The sequence below is a fragment of the Schistosoma mansoni genome, chromosome 1 (assembly GCF_000237925.1).
Source record: "Schistosoma mansoni strain Puerto Rico chromosome 1, complete genome".
Taxonomy (NCBI): domain Eukaryota; kingdom Metazoa; phylum Platyhelminthes; class Trematoda; order Strigeidida; family Schistosomatidae; genus Schistosoma; species Schistosoma mansoni.
Genome location: NC_031495.1, coordinates 14,167,398 through 14,187,061, shown reverse-complemented (window position 1 = coordinate 14,187,061; position 19,664 = coordinate 14,167,398). Strand labels below are relative to the sequence as shown.

The 19,664-nt window shown below is 34.0% G+C and overlaps 1 protein-coding gene across 1 annotated transcript; it reads right to left on the bottom strand.

Moving 5' to 3' along the window:
- Positions 1 to 4,447: 4,447 nt before the first annotated feature.
- On the bottom strand, positions 4,448 to 19,664 carry Smp_035390 (putative protein tyrosine phosphatase n11 (shp2); the record flags this gene model as incomplete). The annotated part of the gene is made up of 10 exons (XM_018793346.1): positions 19,557 to 19,664; positions 18,074 to 18,391; positions 15,629 to 15,911; positions 13,367 to 13,498; positions 11,746 to 11,907; positions 9,920 to 10,129; positions 8,711 to 8,883; positions 8,434 to 8,557; positions 5,568 to 5,828; positions 4,448 to 4,891 (listed from the first exon to the last, which is right to left on the bottom strand). The coding sequence occupies exons 1-10, from the start codon at positions 19,574 to 19,576 to the stop codon at positions 4,448 to 4,450; spliced, it is 2,127 nt and encodes a 708-aa protein (XP_018647868.1). The 5' UTR covers positions 19,577 to 19,664.

The window sequence follows — 19,664 nt, the reverse complement described above, 5'->3', positions numbered from 1 at the left end:
TATAGGGTTTGAAAAACATAATAATTTTTATTAGAGTTCTTTGCCTTTTTACAATATTCAATGTAATATCAGGAAACAAGGGAGGATGACTTATTTTTCAATGACGCTAAATACCACTGGTATATTAGATGAAGACTTGTAATACTTTAGTAGTACCAATAAAAGTTTGAAATAGAGATATTTATACCTCATCGACTAACACCATAAAATTATGACTATAATCAAAACACCAATAATCAGTCACAACGTAGAACTTCGTACGTACGTACATTAGTTCGAGTTGCCATACCACATTAGCACAGAAATGCAGCTGTCGATTCAAATCCCATAGCGGTAGAAGTAGTAAGTGTATAAGCATTATGTGAAAGATTAGGGTTTGAAGAAAACACCAATGTCTGTTTCTAATTAATAAAAATGTCCAACATGAAACCGTTATGTCCTACAACCGACCAATACGCGTGGACGAGCCTTACTTTCATGATTACATTAGTGTCGATTCTTTAGCAAAACTTTATATACTGGGAGGGCGATTAGTTGATATTGTCAAAAAACTGTACATGTTGCTATCCAAAGTTTTTTTGAAGTAAAATTCCTTCGTTAACAAATATGTTTCTAGCACGAGTTTGACAAGAAATTGTCCCAGAACTTGGAAAAAAAACATTTGTTTCTATTCTGAGTTCACTATTTGATGATAAGGGTTTTAATTTCAAAATATGCACATATTTGGTTCCTAACGGGCTTGGAAACATCCCCCATCCTTCGTTTACAATAAAAACATATTTATATATCTATATGTACAACATTGGCACTTTAAAACTTTATTTTCCGTTTTGTTTTACTTTTTTTAATATATTTGCTTCACAGTCCAGGGAAGAGCAGATTTTCCGAGAGATGGTTAACGGATGTTATCAATAGCAAAATACGATTAATGTCCTATGTCACTTTCTAAATACTTATTTGGACATGAAACAAAAAAGTACTTGAGATCTATTACCATAATATGGATGGACACTGCTTTCATTCTACATAAATACTTGGAACAGAATCGTTAGTATTTTAGTATGTTGTCAGCTGACATGGTTTGCAATGTATCTAAGTTATGTAAGTTTTTGTATCTTGATTAACCGAACAGAAAAAAAAACAACAGCGTAGAAAGACATTACTGAATAGTTATACTTAAATCTCATGTAATAGATAATGAAAGTAACACTGAAAGTGGATATGTCTTGATGACCTTTAGCTAGGTGACTAATCATTTTGCACAACAGACGATAGCAGTATCAACCCGATAATCGAGTGACTTTGAGATTTAAGAGAAACTAATCAAGAATCAATTATAAATCGTAGCCTCGCGAAACATAAAATCTCATTTGGAAAGTTTCGTATTCTCTCTTATTCGTCCACCGTCGTCATCATTGAAGTATCGTTGTGCATTAGTCATCAATCTACTTATTCGACCTTGGTTCACTACACTCTTACTTATACTACCCCCCATTCATCTCTGTCCTGAAACCAATCAAATTGCACAAATCATCATAACACTAGGTACATGTCAGTCAGTTTAACATAAGTTAGATGGGCACAAATGAGACCACACTATCGACTTCAGTCATCTACAAACAATGAAATGCTTAATGATTTTTCAGTCTGTTTCTTTCATTTTGAAGTGAGATTTACATGTTTAAACTGTTACACTTTGTGATATCAACCAGGCTTTATGGTTTATTTTATATGTGTGGCTAAATGAAATCGTAGTTTTGGATCAGTGAATTGTATTTTTACATAAAACAGTTTGTTCGTGTAATTTTGAATAAATTGAGCATTGGGTAGATTATTATAAATAAATTAATATATTTGTAATATCCCAATGAGTAGAAAAATAAGATTTTTCTTTTATTTATTCTCTGAAGAAGTGGCTTACATTGAGTCACGAAACGTCAGAAAATCTAATTTTTCTACTCATTGGAATATTACAAATATATTAATTTAGTCTGTTCGTGTGTTTTACCACCTGCTTTCAAGAACGTCCTGTATATTTATCACCGACTCCCCATCCATCTCTAAAGGTATGATTTTGTTATAAAATGTGTCTGTTTCACTTCACTTATGTTAACATACTTATTAGTCCTGGTGCATGTATGATTAACGAAATCTATACACATGAAGAGAAATCTTCTTTGATGCTTGCTAATCTTCCGCCTCTTCTACCCCAGACAAGATGCCACTATGTTTACGACATAAAATATACACTATGCAGCAACTCATTTTCTGCTACGTTATAGATTTGAGACACAATCTTAAAACAGATAAGATATACATCGTTGTTAACTCAAATAATCACCAACAAAAGAAACGTTTTATCAAGAAATACAGAATCTACTTACCCGCTTTACTAAATAAAAACGTTTGCAATATAAATCGTAAATTTAATATTTAAAAAATCGAATGAACAATAATTTAATACAGTAAAAATAATAAGAACTCAGGTAACATAGAATTATCACATTATTCAAAAAAACACATATGAGAACTGAATAATCACATACAAACATGATGAATGGATTCCTTCTCATGAAGATGAAGTGAAAAACCAGTCGAATTGCCATTTTTTTTATTAAAAAAAACTTTATTAAAAAATGAATTAAATCTAGGAACGACTAAAACACTTTTCATACTTCAAATAAAAGAGAGAGAGAATTTACACTTTTTTATGGCAAAATATAAACTGCCATTTGAATATAGAACGTTTAAAAAAAAAGGTATTGTCAATATTTTACCTAAAGTTTTACACAAAAATTTTTATTCAAAAGAGAAAAAAAAACGATAAGTCAGAAAAAGAAAAAAATTTATTTAATTTGAATGAAAAATGGTATTTGTGCAAGGATAACAACAGACAAGTTGCAAATGTCAACAAACATTCAACGAACCAACTAACATGATTTTAAATAATAGTAAACATTAAATAACTCATTACTGGTCACACTTTTACATATCATACTATTATTGTATACAGCAAGCACCTTAATAAAATATGGATTTGAACGTTTATTATTTAAATAAGACTACTATTAATATATATCCAGTGATAAAGAAAAAACAAACAAACAATAGTTTGTTGTTATTATTTCTACATAAAGAAAATCTGTTCAAAGTCATACATGTAATGAATGAATACAATTACATACATTTCAGATATCACTAACGCTTCCTTTACCTACAGTAACAAAGAATAAAATAGTAGAAGTAGACAGTGCAAACAAAAGGTTGGTTATTAAACAACAAAATTTGTTTGCACAAATATATATATATATATATTCTATGAATAGTTGGAGCAATACATACAAGGTCTTGATATATCTTTAGATTAGGAAATGGGCAAGAAACTCTTAATATTTATTGATTTGCAAATGATAACTACGGACAACAACCAAGACAAATGCTTAAGTGGAGTAAAGTTTGATAAATCCTTTAGAAAACAAAATACGATTTATGTACAAAATAAATAGCTTGAATCGAAATATGTGTCATCCACTTATAAAACAGCTTTAATACATTTTCAATAAAATAATTCAAAGATCCATTCCGATATGTTCAGCAGACGGGGTCAGTAAAATAGACGCAACTATGATGAGAGGAAATGGAGCTGTGGTGGACTAGATGAGAAAGACATCCAAGAAAATCCTTGCGCTGTAACTCAAAGCATTCAGAAAATTTTACTTTACTGACACCATCAGTGAGAAATATGTATTCTTTTTACTCTAGGTTAATGACAGTCTTACGATTTGAGGTTAACCCTTGGAAGGTTAGGACGAGAAGAGTTATGTCCAGAAGTTGATTGTAGCAAGTCAATGTTAACACACGCTTACTTGATTTGTTCTATTTTTTGGGCAGATAAATTATTTTCATCCTTTTATTTGACAGACCTGGTCAATTACTCACGTGTAACCTTAACCATGTTTTGAACATGTGTGTATGCTAGTGTGTATATATCTGTATACTTGTATACAGTTCATGTTTACGAAGACTAAGTCACCTAGTACTCAGAGAGCTAGCTATTTTTTCTAATTCACTTCAAGTGTATTCTCGTCTCTTATCGCTTGTCTAAACTATGTTGGAATATATGCTCCTCAAATACCTTCGTAATCGACTACCCATATCCACGTTGTTATTGACAGGATACATCGGTTTAATATATACAAAGTAAATATGATTTATACTTCATTAAAATCAAGATTATTCGATCATATGGAATCATATCGCAGGCCACTAAACGATCATAAATAACCAATTACCAACATGTGGTGTAGCAGTTGAAATGATAGTCCTCTAAAAGTTTACGGTTTCATACATTTTACATGAATATAAAATAAGTAAATATTATAATTCTTGCTGAAATTCCGACAGAAACTCACATTAAATCAATCGGATAAAATGTCTTCAAAGAGTATCATGATTTCGTACGAGGACGACTTGGTGCAGTCAGTCGATGGAAGAAGCTCCCAGTTGTAGAATCTGCATTGCGAGGCGAAACGGATACAACTGGAGCGGTGCAGGGCAATGTTGTACATGAAATAGCAGTTTGTGAACAGTTAGTTGGATAAGCGGAAGCTTGAGATATATTATGGTTTGATGTTGATTGTCTCTGAGAACAAGAATGAATAGGACAATTACATTGTTTGTTTGAAGCAAGCGCAGAAGGTCCAGTAACTGAGGATATGTTGACACTTGCTCCAGGATTAAAGTTTGATGTCATACTTTGTTGTTCATGAGAGTTGAAACCCAATGATGAACAAACCGTTGGAAATATACTGACAGCTGATGTTCCAATTACACCAATGTCATCAGCAGCACGATTGATATTAGTGTAATCTCTTCCAGTACGGCGAAGATCCTATGAGCATTACAAAATTAAAGTAACAAATATTTATAATCACAAGATTTTTAAGACAGTGTTTATTATTAATAAATTGGTTCCCACTAGGTAATAAAACTGACAATTCAGCGAATAAAGAGAACTCAGTGAAGAAAAGAATTTTTTAGACAAAATCGTTTAATTAAGCTGTACATTGGTATTTATAGTTGTATGGTAATTATATGTCTATAGAATGAGAGAAGAGACTGCATCATAAATTGATTCGAGACTCTTATTATCAAATGAGGTTACGCAATAATCAAGTAGTAAAAGAAGAATAGAAGGACGAAAATAATTTACAGCTTAAGTAAATGATTTCATCGAGAAGAAAATTTCCGCTGAATCCTCTTTATTTTTATTTAATGATACAATGGGTTATTTTAATTAACTGACAAGTCAGTGTTAGAATATAATAAAAGACGATTTTTCTGTGTTCATCAAATAGTGGAAATATTCTTTTGGTTTATTTTGTAAAATGAATAATTAAAAGTATTAAATTTCCAAAAAAGCTTAGAAATATATGAAAGACAGTTGATAGTGAGTGCATGGATGCTCATTCATACTTTCATCACGAAAAAATTCGAGAAGTGGTCCCTGTATGTAAACTATGGTATTATCATGTTTGGATTTTCAATTCAAAATGAAAAAAACTCACATTATCCATTTGTATACGCTTGGACATTGTATTTACATATTGCTGAACAGCTTTATAAATAAATCTATATTGAGTTTCAGTTTGAACCATCCCAGAACGTTGTTCACGAACTGCTTGGATTGTACGGGAAATATCTATGTCACAGTTAAGACCCATTGTTTTGATATAATTTATAAGCATATCGATTACAATAAATGCTCCAGTACGTCCAATACCTGCACTACAGTGAACAACAATAGGTCCAGCGCCTGGGATACTATCCTGAATAAAAATAAGAGCAAATACCACTTCAAATAATGAAACATTTACAATACATCACTACATAAAAAGACACAAAAATAGTTCACTAAACAACATTTGCTAGAGAGCTACTGAAAACCAGGTATACGATAGCTGCTTTTACATAATTTTGAATCTATCAAAAACGAAAGTCACTGATTTATATAGATAATACAGACTATGATTGTCCACTGAAAGGAAAAAGGAATACAATTTATGGACTACACCAGATTGACTATTTACTTTTAAATAGTAAAAAACTTCATCCGACTTTATATCAACGCACTTCTGATTATTGATATCTATAGTGGCCCCCGAATGCCCTGGTACGGTCGAGAGTGGGAAGGGCCCACTCTCTCTCTCTCTCGAAACGCTCTCACACAGTCACGAGTATCCAGCTACTGTCAGGGAAGTCCTACTCACTGCCTTCTTGTGGCGGGGGTGTTGTTCACGAAATTGAGGGAACGAAAAGCGAATGTCCGGCGCTTTAACCAGGTTAGTAGACACGGAAAGTCCATCTAGGGGAGTTGGAAAACCCTGATTCCAATTCAATAGTTCACATGGGCCTCAGGATCCTGAGGGAACAAATGGCGTATGAACCAATATTGGTCACCGGCTACCATGGGACTGCATCTCCTTACGATGCTCCACTGTCTTGTGGGTCAGACCTTTAGGTCAAAGACTCGGGGTGTGGCCCCCTCATAAAAACACCTGCTTCGGTCTGGGCACCCAGGCAGTATCACAGCCAACACAATTAAAATGAGGTAACAATTTTTTTGTGTGGCGCATATATATCTGGTGCTTCCTTGCACCAATATTTATGTGTTCAAATAATGAAAAATAATAATAAGTCTTTAAGTAAACAAACAGACAACTGTCTGTAGTCATGTGACTTAGCATACTCCCAAGTCGACATTTATGACGGGGATTCTCAAGTTATAACATTTACTCTCAAATTAGCTACATCTCTAGCAGCTACCTACTTGATTAGTTTCGAATGCAGCTAAATATCAATGATAAAAAATGCATACGTTAGAAAAGAAATGGAAAGGTACCAAATAAATTACAGTAAGTTGACATTCTCTTTTAAAATGCATTAAACAATAAAACAATCAATAAATCTTAGGTACAATGCAAAAGTATTTCTATTCATTGGGTTGTTAGAGCGTAATATTAGGCATCAATTACGTCCACTTTATAGTCTGGCATAAATACGATTTACTGTTGATTGACTGAATAATTAGAAATACACCGTATGGATGACGCACACTTATTTGACACTACAACTAAGGGATTGGGAGAGAAGCTAGGTTATGTTGAACCATATGACTGGGCTGTTTTACGTACTTTATAAATTCTTGTCCATCAAGTAGCTTACGAAAGTCAATAAGATCACAAGTGGTTAAAAAAATTAAAAAGCATTTCGTTAGCCAGTGGCAGATGACTTAAACTAATGGACGGCCGATTCAAGAGTATTAAACCTTGAAGAATGATTTGTTCTATGGTCTTTATACGGTTAATGTACACTCAATTGGAACAGATATAATTCATAAAATAGTAATCCTCGGACAATTAAATAATATTAAATAAATCCATTATAAATACTAACGTTTGATTGATGACACACTCGTTTCAGCAGTCGTATAAACATAGAAAGAAGTTATTTTATTTAAGTCATGTAAGACAAAACTTCACAAACGTTATCCAGTATAAAATAACAACACGTTATTAGTTTGTAATCAGTGTTAATCATTTCTTCTATGTTAAATAGTTCAGACCCTTTCCTTGCTTAGAATTGAATTCTGGGAACTCAGCAATTAACCTACGTTCCAGCCAGTATTGCTTACTAATGTAAAGTTATAGAGAATAAACCAGCTATTTAATAGGAAGACTCACGTAGAATGTGAAATGAAAGAAAAATCTAAACTTTTTCTAAAGAAAATTAAAATAGGTTTCTTAAGTTGAAGGATTACACTATTTCAACAAAGAAACATTGCTAAACGATACTGAAAACCTAGGGTGTTATATTCATGTATACACTAAGAGCTTACAAAGAAATGACTGCTGATCATAAATTAGAAGTTATCAAAAGTAAACATTTTTCTTTATACTCTCGAAAACATGTTTTTATTGTGTTGTTCGGTTTCCAATTTCGATACTGATAAGCGATATCCCTACACACTAACCCAGCCAGCTACTCGAGTGAAAAGAGTGAGGTGAGAACGGATGTTTGTTAGCTAAACCGAATCGGGAATGCATGTACACTCGTTTATACACATGTACGTCTGTCCATTAGAAAATTAAGCCACCAACAGCGTGTCTCATACCTTAGAAATTTCAATAGCGTGCATTTATTACTTTGCCTGATATTTGATTGGCTCGATGTATTCATTTTTACCCATTTAATAAAAATCAAAAAGATAAACCAACACTTTGATAAAAGTGACTTAACTAATCAGACACCATAGAAATCCGCACCAGGCAATTGAGATACTATAAGGTTTTAATCTACTCACTCGTCGAAAAACAGTTGGAAGTATACTTTCAAGGACAACTATAAAGTGGATACAAAAAATATTTCACTTACCTGTCGAGCGGATATGTCATGCATAAAATCGAGTACACATGAAGGATCACTAGGAGTTCCATGATCGGGCCAAACAGTGAAATGATAGTGATAAACAGTAAGTCCATTTCCTGAATTTACTTCTCTAGATGTACTTTCAAGACTACTGACGGTGGTATCCGTTTGATGCAATTTTGTGTTAATTGATTTGCAATGCTTCTGATCAAATGGTGTATCGGAGATGGTAGGACTCGAACAAGTGGAAGTGGAAGTAACAGATTCGGGTAAGTGAGGAAACTGATGTTCTGAGTTTTTTGTTGATACAGAAGAATCTCTAGTCATATAAAGTTCACGTAGAGTGTAATTAACAGAATTTCTTTCAGACAAATGTCGGACACGAATCGTACCACCATAATTCGGAAACTCTCGTACACCTTCTTCTGCAGTTGGCCAATAACGAATACATTTATTCTATAATTGAAAACAAAGGTAATACATGGCAAGGAGTTTTTGTTCATTTAATAAATACCATGCGGCAATCGATAATGGTTTGGCATCTAAATAAAAATTATCACTCAATCAATGGATCTCTATACACAATATATGGGTTTTTCAGGGAAATTTATCAAGACTCAATTTGGAAAGCCGAAGAAACGAAACATGAAATGTTTGTTTGTTTCTAAATGTCAGTTTGGTAGATTTCTACATAACATTATGATTATAAAAGTTTCACAAATGTTTGAAAGTTATTTTTATTTTTAAATTCAAAACTAACTGGTATGACTATATAAAACATCCTGGGCATTTAGGAAGTACTCATCAAATATTATTGTCATAAGTATACCGTTAGTTGACGATGGATAGGTATCTTAATGAGCAATAGATAATTTTAGGAAAGCAACCTATCAAACAAGCTTTCAAAAATTCCGTTGAATTACATTTTTACTAGATACTGATAACATGTCTTTACATTCTCTGTGACATGTCTCATCAAACGACAGCGAATTTAAGGGACTCTGTAAAATAATTAAGTGATGATTTGACTTTAATTTCGACTGGGCACTGTAGACTGATTTTAATCAATAGATTAGTAAAGATAATCATGAGAAAACAAAATTTGGTGCTCTGCAAAATTACAGTAAAAAAATGTTTATCTTAAACAGTGTTTTATGCATTCATTGAGTTTGTAACTAGTCTCCAATATTTTTGTCAAACTTTTTAATGATTACGATGAATTAAAAAAGCTGTAAACAACCGTTAAGACACATAAAATTATATGGCTATCATCGCAGTAGATGAATGTTGAATACGGCAAATTGTTCACGAGATCCTTGACTATTCTTATGAATAATGAAAAATTGGAATCTTTTCTAATACGATTTGATAAATCACACAAACTACATAAAGGAGGACTGAGAAAAGCTTCAGATAGAACGATAGCCATTTGTTTTTGTAATTTTAGGGTACTTATAGAGAAAAAAACAGATGTTTAGCAAAAATGACATACCCTACCACGCTCCATTATTTTCGTGATCATAACGATCACGGCACTTTTTTCTTGCCATATCATACGCCAAAATGCATCTTGTGAATTAGCGACTGCCCCTTGAGTGGCTATGTAACGTGGTTTTCCATTAAAAAAAAATGCAGCAGAACTATTTGGAGTGTGTGGAGAATTGGAGGTAGTGATAGAAGCATTACATTGTTGATTATTATTCTGGTCAGGAACTGAAGAAATTGGATGATATTTGACACAACAGAAAGAACTTCCATTAGAAAGAGATTCAGTTAGATTGACCTGAAACAGATTTGGTTTAAGAATCAAAAATCAATAAGCGGAAACATTATAATCAATAATTCTAAAAAGCATGTTCGAAATCAGCCTCCTTGGGTTAAGAAGAAAAAACAGAGGCAAATAGTCACAAAATCGATGGTGAATCACTGTTTACCGTAAAAAGACAATTCACTGATCCAAAGACTACGATTTTATTTGCAATTGATTGATCGCTGGGTGATGATCAATATCACATATGTCAGGTCCTTCTTAGTGCAGACAGAATCCTATCGACCAAGTTGCGATGTGGCCATTATAGTCTAGGTGACTCGACATTGCATGCACTATGTTGAGATAATATGGTGGTTGGACGTAGTAGACAGGAAACCCTGCACCTAGGTTTCATGCTATTTGGCACTCGTCAGTAGGGTGTACCTGTAATCTTGAAGGAACTGACGCTCCTTAGCGGATTCAATCCAGATTCACAGTCGAAGACATTACCACTGGGCTATCCGGGCTGCGACTGACCTCCTGTGGGACTGAGATGAAACGTCTCTGACTGTGAAGCTGGGTGGCATGGGATCGAATCCGCCAGGGAGTAATAGTTCCCTCAAGATTACAGGTACACCTTGCTGACGAGTGCCGAATAGCACGAAACCTAGGAGCAGGGTTTCCTGTCGACTACCTCCAGCCACCATCTTACTATGATTTTAGTTAGCCACACATAAAAATAAACCATAAAACCTGGTTGATATCACAAAGTGTAACAGTTTAAACATGTAAATCTCACTTCAAAATGAAAGAGACAGACCGACAAATCATTAAGCATTTCATTGTTTGTAGATGACTGAAGTCGATAGTGTGGTCTTATTTGTGCCCATCTAACTTATGTTAAACTGACTGACATGTACCTAGTGTTATGATGATTTGTGCAATTTGATTGGTTTCAGGACAGAGATGAATGGGGGGTAGTATAAGTAAGAGTGTAGTGAACCAAGGTCGAATAAGTAGATTGATGACTAATGCACAACGATACTTCAATGATGACGACGGTAGACGAATAAGAGAGAATTCGGAACTTTGCAAGAGCTTTCATATCTCAGGTTGAGACATTTAAACGAGTATGGTCACATCCCAAACAGTATGTCTGATATTATGGATAAGAATGATGATTGAGATCCAGACGTTAAATGATTAGAGTGACATACAAAATTCATACTTCCTGGTCAATTACGACAGCCGATCATATTACTTTACTAGACGTAATGTCATGTTTTTGGTCCTGTTTTCGATCATACTTTAATCGGTGGTTTCGGTCAATAATTTTGTCTAGTGATCAGCCATCAACTCGATCACATTGAAAGCGAGAATTAAATGCCTTGCACATACGGAGATGAACAGACACAAAAAAGAAAGTGCTATATTTACTGATCAAGAGTCGGTAATTCGTCAGAACACTTTTGATTGGAACAAATAAGCGTCCAGAGGTAACGAGAAGGACGTAATTAAAAGTAATGCAGTGGAAAAAACAAAATATAAAAAACATCCACATAACTTACAGGCCAAGAAATGTAATTGGCATTGATGTAGTCAGAACCTGGTTCTTCAGGATTACCATCAAGTAGTTTAACTTGAGACCAATCAAATGGAAGGATATGTTTATATCGGTTTTTATCCCTATTGTAAGACTGATAGCCTTCAACACGTGGATTATTCTTCACCTAAAATATAGAACAGACTTCAAGTCACAATCCATGAACAGTAAAACTTCTCAAAACCAAAATCAGCAACCTTGTTTACAAACGCGGAGATAAAGGTAATGATTTAAAACTGAAACAAAAAAGCATCACAGGACGGACAGGACAGCAAACTGAGCAGACCTAGAAATACTTTGGGTAAGATGAAAATATTGTAAACATTGACAACGATAAACTGACGAACACAAAGCTATATTCGATGTTGTAGCCATGATAAATAATCGACTTCAAATCGAAAGACAGAAAAAAAGATAAAATAATAGTATTCAAAATCGGTTTAAAGCGTACTCACTTGGGTATAAACAGATGTGACATAAAATATACATTAGGAATACCTTTTCGAACCACAAATTAAACATCTTATAATTACAACTTTGAAGTTCGTGAGACAAAAATGTGACGAGTAATGATCATTAAACGTTCTATTCATTGACATAGTGGGAACCCATAATACGGAAAACCTCCAAGTTAGTTATTGCTTGCAACGAGAATATAGTATTCAATGTGTTCCGATGTTGCATTTTGTCATTCCATCATCATATGTTGTACAACGAGCGTCGTGAAGAATAACTGATCGTGTCTTCGCACATTTCACTATTCTCTTTCCGATCAGTGACCACAATAACCTCGATTATCTCGAGGATTATCGCCTAAAGTGATGTTAAAACGCGTCTGACAAATGTCGGTTGCGAATTGAAGTTTAAATGCTGACTGCTGAATAGGTTATGTTTTCGTCGAATTTCAGTGAAGGAGTAAGTCTTAGATAACAAAAGACATTAGCTTACTTCCTCCCAAGTTACTCTGACCGAAAATCGCAATTTAAGATGTTGACTTGGGGTAATTCAAACTAGCTGATACTTCATAAAAATTTGACCCGTCAGCTATATGAAAACCTTGGTGTAATCAAAATGACAAATTAATCTAGAAGCGATTTATAATTATTAATAGACTTTCTTCACACAAATATCAGTTATAATTACCAATTTCCAGAACCCTAAAGTATTCAAAAGTTGTCGTTCCGCTTTGCCGTATTTCGAAATCCGATAAATAATTAGTAATTCGTAATTAAGGCAACCAAATATTTCGAACAGTAGGTGAAATTGTATGGCATTCCATTCCCTATTACATACTTGGATGTGAAATTAAACGAGATTCGATAAAACATTTCTGACCTGGACAATGTAAAAACAAAATTCAAATTCTCGGAAACTGATGTTATAATATGTAACTGTTCATTGAAAAGGATTATAATATGTAATCTAAAATGCTGGTAGGGTATTCTTGCAAAAAATGAACCTCTTATAAGACTCATTAGAAATGAACCTTCGAAATTAGCAAAAATCTACACAGATTGTTTTCTATGAAAACAAGTACATGGCAAGTCAATCGGTGTAAAATTTCAAGATACAAAAAATAAAATTACATGGGCTTCCTGATGCAACTCTTCAAATTCCTCTAAAAATCCAGCTAACCCGGAACCATGACCACTTTCTTGTTCTAACTGGTGCATACGCTGATCAATGGTAGAAACGTTAAATCGAGTAGCATTGAAAGGCTAATTGAGAAAAAAAGGATTATTAAGGATATTTAAATGAACAGTATGTTCTAAGAGTTGTAATATTCGTGCACACATCAAAAAAGTAAATAAAAGTTTTGTAAAAGCCCCATCCACAAAACAGTATCCACTGTGTTATTTTTTATTCTGAAAGAAAAATTTGAGATACAGCTTGATGCCTTAAATATATACATAACAAATGCAGATTCGTTTATCTCGTATGGTTACAATGGTGAAATTATGCAATCTAAAATAAAATATCCACCTCAAAGCCTATATTCGAATGCGAAAGTAATTACAACGTTAGATTAATAAACAAATTAAATTTTTGTAGAAAGTAAGCTTCGTTTAAGTGAAAATCGGAGATGGTTGTATTTTTGTTTTTATTTAACATTAGAAAATATTAGTACAACTTTCACCTTATTTCAGAAATTAATTAAGATCAAGGATAAACCCAATAAAAGCAACCAGTTACCATGTGCCGTATACTACTAATGTTGACAGGCATAAGTAGTATGTATCACTAATCGAAGGTGGGATGCATCTCAGTAGAAGATTGGGAAGATTCAATTAACAAGAACAGAAAGGGAGACAGAAAGTAATTTTGGTAACAATAGAATTGAAAGAATCATGAAGCATGTGAAAGACAACTGATGAAAGATGTGCAAATTATGTATCTAATATGTCGTCTTCATATTTTGTGAGTGTACTCTGTAATTTTGCAATAAATAATAAATTAGTTTTCCCACCTGAGTGTTCGTTCACTACATACATATGTTTGACGGGACTTTAAGAATTCAAACCCAGCGAATTATTGTAGTTATATAACAAACAATAAGTCAATATATAACAAATTTAGTTGGAGTTTTCATGATATGAACAAAAAATATCGTGACTTTTAATAATAGCTTAAAACTAGTCAATTAGAACGATGGATTGTGATAGTTTGCTGGAAATTAACTTCTCTATAGCTTTAAAATAGCTGACAGCAAGTAGTAATAAATAAGATAAATTCTAGGCATCTATGTGATATTTATTCTAGTGTCACGATGAAACAACTCATAATAATCCTATTGTAACTGTTTCTTATCCTAACAGCATCAGAGAAAAAATAACCCAAGTCATATAACAACAAACAATGACACTTTAGTGTTTACGTTGTTGTTACAAAACAACGAGAGTCCTGTTAGTTACTGAACTGTTTTATACCACACACAACCGAAAAGTAGCAAGCGACTTAGTAGGCTTACTGACATACCTTAGTTATCGTTGGACCCTAATTCACTTTACGTTTGTAATCAGAAAGAACTATATATTAAACGATGGCTTTTTGTGAGCAACACATAGTTGAAACGACTTAGTTTACGTTCACGATTTTTTTAATGACTCCTTTTCGTGGTTTGAAGTACAATTTTTATCTTCAATCCCTACGGTTCGATATTCCGAATATGGAATAGCGTTAAAAATATTCATGACAAAAGATCCAGAAATTTAGACCGTCTGTCTTTTACATACATGACTGAACAGTACGGTAAAACGGCTTGAGATTCAATTCACCACACTTTACAAAAGCACGAAATAGATAGGATAAAATAAGGCATAATCTTGATAAGTTATGAATTCTGCTTCAATTTTGCAGAGACAATGTATTGTTTAGAAATGTTTGGAAGCCAGCGAATGAATTGAAAGAACTTTGGATGATGAAACGAACTACCTATTCACAAAGATTCACGCTGAACTAAGATATATTGATAGGTGTATACTACCTAGTTGGAATCTGTGAGATAACTGAGATTATAGCTTGGAGACGTTGGGTGATTGACTGAGAATCGATTGCAGTGGAGTAAATGAATCTATTCATTACTTTCCTCTGGATTTTGAGTTTAAACATAGTTCAGCACTTTTATTTATGGAATTCATCTCTTATTTTAGAGCCGTATTCTCAAATATCTAGTCTTGTTCACCATAATTGTGACCACTATTATATCAAGTCCTTCCAATCTTGTTAATCTTATTTCTTCTTGTTGTTGTTTTGCGACTAGGTTGATGTAAATTTGTGTAAAGCAACATGTTGATTATGTCTGACTAGCCATAGGCTTTTTTCGAGGAATATATCAACTTTTAATTTACCTGTTTCAGTGACACCAAGCCTCCATTCTTTTCGACCATGGGAGTATTTGTGTAGAAGTCTATTAATTCCTTTAATGAAGAAAACTGGTGCCCTCCCCCAACATCATACATTCCATTTGGTTTCCCATGAATCATAATATGTGCTACTTGTTCACCTGTTAGAACTGACAGGACATAAGAACCTGGCCTATGAACAGATTCACGAACTAAAAAACAATCGGGTTTGCCGCGTTCTAATAGCATCTTTTCAGCTTCTTTTCCTGTGATTTTTCCATGAAACCAACTGTAAAAAATAAAACTGTATTAAAATATTTGTACACTATATTTAGAACTAAACAATCATATAAACAAATCGGTATAAAAAAAATGTAAACTATCCAATAACTACTGATACGAAAATATAAAATAATATCTAATGATTTCATATTTGTTATTAAGTAACCATTTTGAGAAGCTTTATCAATCGAATGGCATATTGCATGTATCTGATTTACTTCTAGACTACATTATTCACGTCAAATTGCAGACCTTGAACTCTTTCGGATTTATGTGAGACCAAGGTGAGCGAATTCTAGAAAACAGTGAAACCATGGACTATTCGTTACATTTATATAGTCGCTGGAGTAAAACGTATACAGACCAGTGCATTACATGCTGTAAAACTGATCAACTTACGACACAGACTTCGGGAACATTCTCAAACTAAGGCTACTGGGCGGAGTGATAACAAGGTGTTTAAAAGTAGTCATACAGTTTCTATGTATATATTTCATTCTGATTGGAATAGGGTATCATTTGTGAATGCTATTCAGTTATACCATGAACCAAAAGAGAACTATCAAAAGCAAATAAATCATAAGTTATAAAACGTTTAGCTCACTTCAAAATATACAAAATGAATTCTCATTTAAGATATGAGTCAAAGACTATTTGCACAAAGGATTCAAACACACGTGCGCTCGGTGATGAAAATTGTGTATCCCTCGAAATGCCCTCATAAAACTACATACATATCGATCCAAGTAAGAAAGTCTTATTCACTGCCTCCAATTAGTCGAAATATTTTCCTAAAAATGAGAGAGCGAAAGTGGACACTCGGTGTTTGGGACAGGTTGAATTACTTCAAGCCAACATCTTCTTAAATTGCGATTTCCGGTCAGAGTAACTTGGGAGGAAGTAAGCTAATGTCTTTTGTTATCTAAGACTTACTCCTTCACTGAAATTCGACGAAAACATAACCTATTCAGCAGTCAGCATTTAAACTTCAATTCGCAACCGACATTTGTCAGACGCGTTTTAACATCACTTTAGGCGATAATCCTCGAGATAATCGAGGTTATTGTGGTCACTGATCGGAAAGAGAATAGTGAAATGTGCGAAGACACGATCAGTTATTCTTCACGACGCTCGTTGTACAACATATGATGATGGAATGACAAAATGCAACATCGGAACACATTGAATACCATATTCTCGTTGCAAGCAATAACTAACTTGGAGGTTTTCCGTATTATGGGTTCCCACTATGTCAATGAATAGAACGTTTAATGATCATTACTCATTACATTTTTGAGTGTATTTAAGTCGACTCATTATGATTATTTAGGACAATAAGATAAACCTGACTCCTGAGGTTGAAGCACATGAAGAGAAGTTTTCAACAACTAAAATTTTTTATCAGTATGGGGATTTGTGGAGATTGTAGTATTTCCACAGTTGAAATCGCAAGTCAATCTAGTATAAGCCACCATTGAAAACCTGGAAGCACCTTAAGGTCGTTTCGTTCTAGTCTAGGACTCCTCAGCATTTCCATATTGATGACAATCACATGCTCACTAGCGACTACCTTTAGGATGTAACTCCTGGAGTTCTAATTGGAAGCCATGACCAGTGGAGTCCAATGCGTGTCAGGTGTGAAATAGTTATCCAACCCAGGTAATGGATGAAAGGTTGCGCAGAGTCATAGATTGAAGTTAAGTATTAACACTGTTGAATGCCAGCTCAGTAGTCTAGAGGTTAGGTGTTTGCGCACGAAAGACCGAACGTCCTGGGGTTCGAGTCCCGCGTGCGCAGTTGTGGGTGTAAACTGCTGAGGAGTCCCATACTAGGAAGAAACGACCTCCCAGTGGCTCCATGTTTTTAGAAGTGGTCCAGCTTAGATCGACTCGTAATTTCAACTGTGAAAATCGAAAATTTACATATCCTACAGAAGAACTATCTGTTGAACAATTACTTAAATTTATGGAAACCATACCTTCTAAATAACAAAATGGATATTATAACACCTATGGGATCCGATTTATTAGAAGATCTTGATGTTTACGTTTTATTCACTTGATGGAAATTCAGAGCTAAGAATTCTCACCTTAAAAAGAATGCTTGTGACGCTTTATTACCACTTAAATTAATAAATGATAAATGGTACTAAAGTTTCATATCACTTACCGCTCAGTTGTCGGATCTTCCGAAATGAGAGGATATTTCAGCTCAATAAGATCACCATTTTTTTCTCTGAGTTGCCCCTCATTCTCCATGTAGTATGTCACCAATTCTGACAAAGTGGCAAACTTTTCTCCACCATACAGATCTAAGAATTCCTCGGTATTTTGTATGCGAATATGTGTAACTTCATCGCCACGACGAACTGAGAGTGTGAAGCTTCCTGGAGTACTGTGACTTGGGCGAGCAAGAAAACTGCCACTGACACCTTTTAAAGTCAACAGTTTTTCAGCTTCCAAACCAGTTAAGTTATGGTGGAACCATCTGGAAAATTAGAGAATGAATTCAACAAAGAAATTCATTACTCAAATATTACCTATGAATGGAATGACCATACATTATCAATGTATTATGAATTCACGGAAAGTGATTAGAACATGTTTGCCAGACATGTATACATAAGTATACTATAATGCCTTACTATGAAGTACCTAACAAGAAACATTAACTTGTCTACATACAGTAAATCCATGTGTTAGTGTTAAGAATTAATGTGGTGAGCTCTAAGCTTTTACTACCATTAATCTAGTCATTACAGCATACTATAATGAATGACAGATCAAGATATATACCACATGCTTTTGCACTCTTCAGTTGAGACTCATTCAATTTTTATCGATGATTCGCCATCCTCACCCAAAGCATTACACCCAGTATGGAGAAAATCCAGCGATCAAAAGAAATTTCCATTTACAATTTTTTTCAGTTATCTTTAATTCATAAAATACACTAAACAAAACTCAGTTGTCGTATTTCTGTCTTAGAATCAAGCGGAATTACTGGCAGATTCTGATACATTAAAGACTAGTGCTCTGGATTGTTACCAGATGTTTTTTTACGTTAAGGCATTTCAGTAGCTATTAATTAGTTGGACATATTTGAAAATCATATTAACCTTTTGTGTTAACTTTAGAATTATGAACTGAGAAGCAATTATTGAAGATACTTAAGATAACTGTGACCTTACGGCGAGCTCGGGATGACGCAACATGGTAACCAAGTATAAGATCTGGTATCTAACTTTGATTTACACTATTTTTGCAGGTGTTATTGATACTATCCGGTTATCTCAAAATGTAACTCAGTGATTTAAAGTTGAGTGTTTTAGCAACTAAGTCACTTCACTATATCCCAGAGGAAATTACCAAGCACTACTTGATAGTATTGAAAAAGCCTAAAGGTAAACTGACAAGAAATTTACAGGAAGATAACGAGCGAGCAGCAAAACAATGACAGTGCACTGTTAAGAAAATGTTAAAGAGTAAGGGACTGCAAAACAGTTATTTAAGTGATGTATCTATTTATATTGATAATTTCTCGAAACGAGTCACGGTTTGTTCCCTCAACAAAAATCTGACATGCTAATGACCTGAAATAAAAAACCTTAAGCAAATGCACACCGCGACTTCGTAAAGTCTGATTAACTCACCTACCACCAATCTGCCTCATAGATCTTGGTTGTATTTGGCTGCAAGTAAAACGACTGAAAGTTTCAGTAATTAGTAAATTTGAAATTGGCCTTTAGGGACGTTGTAAC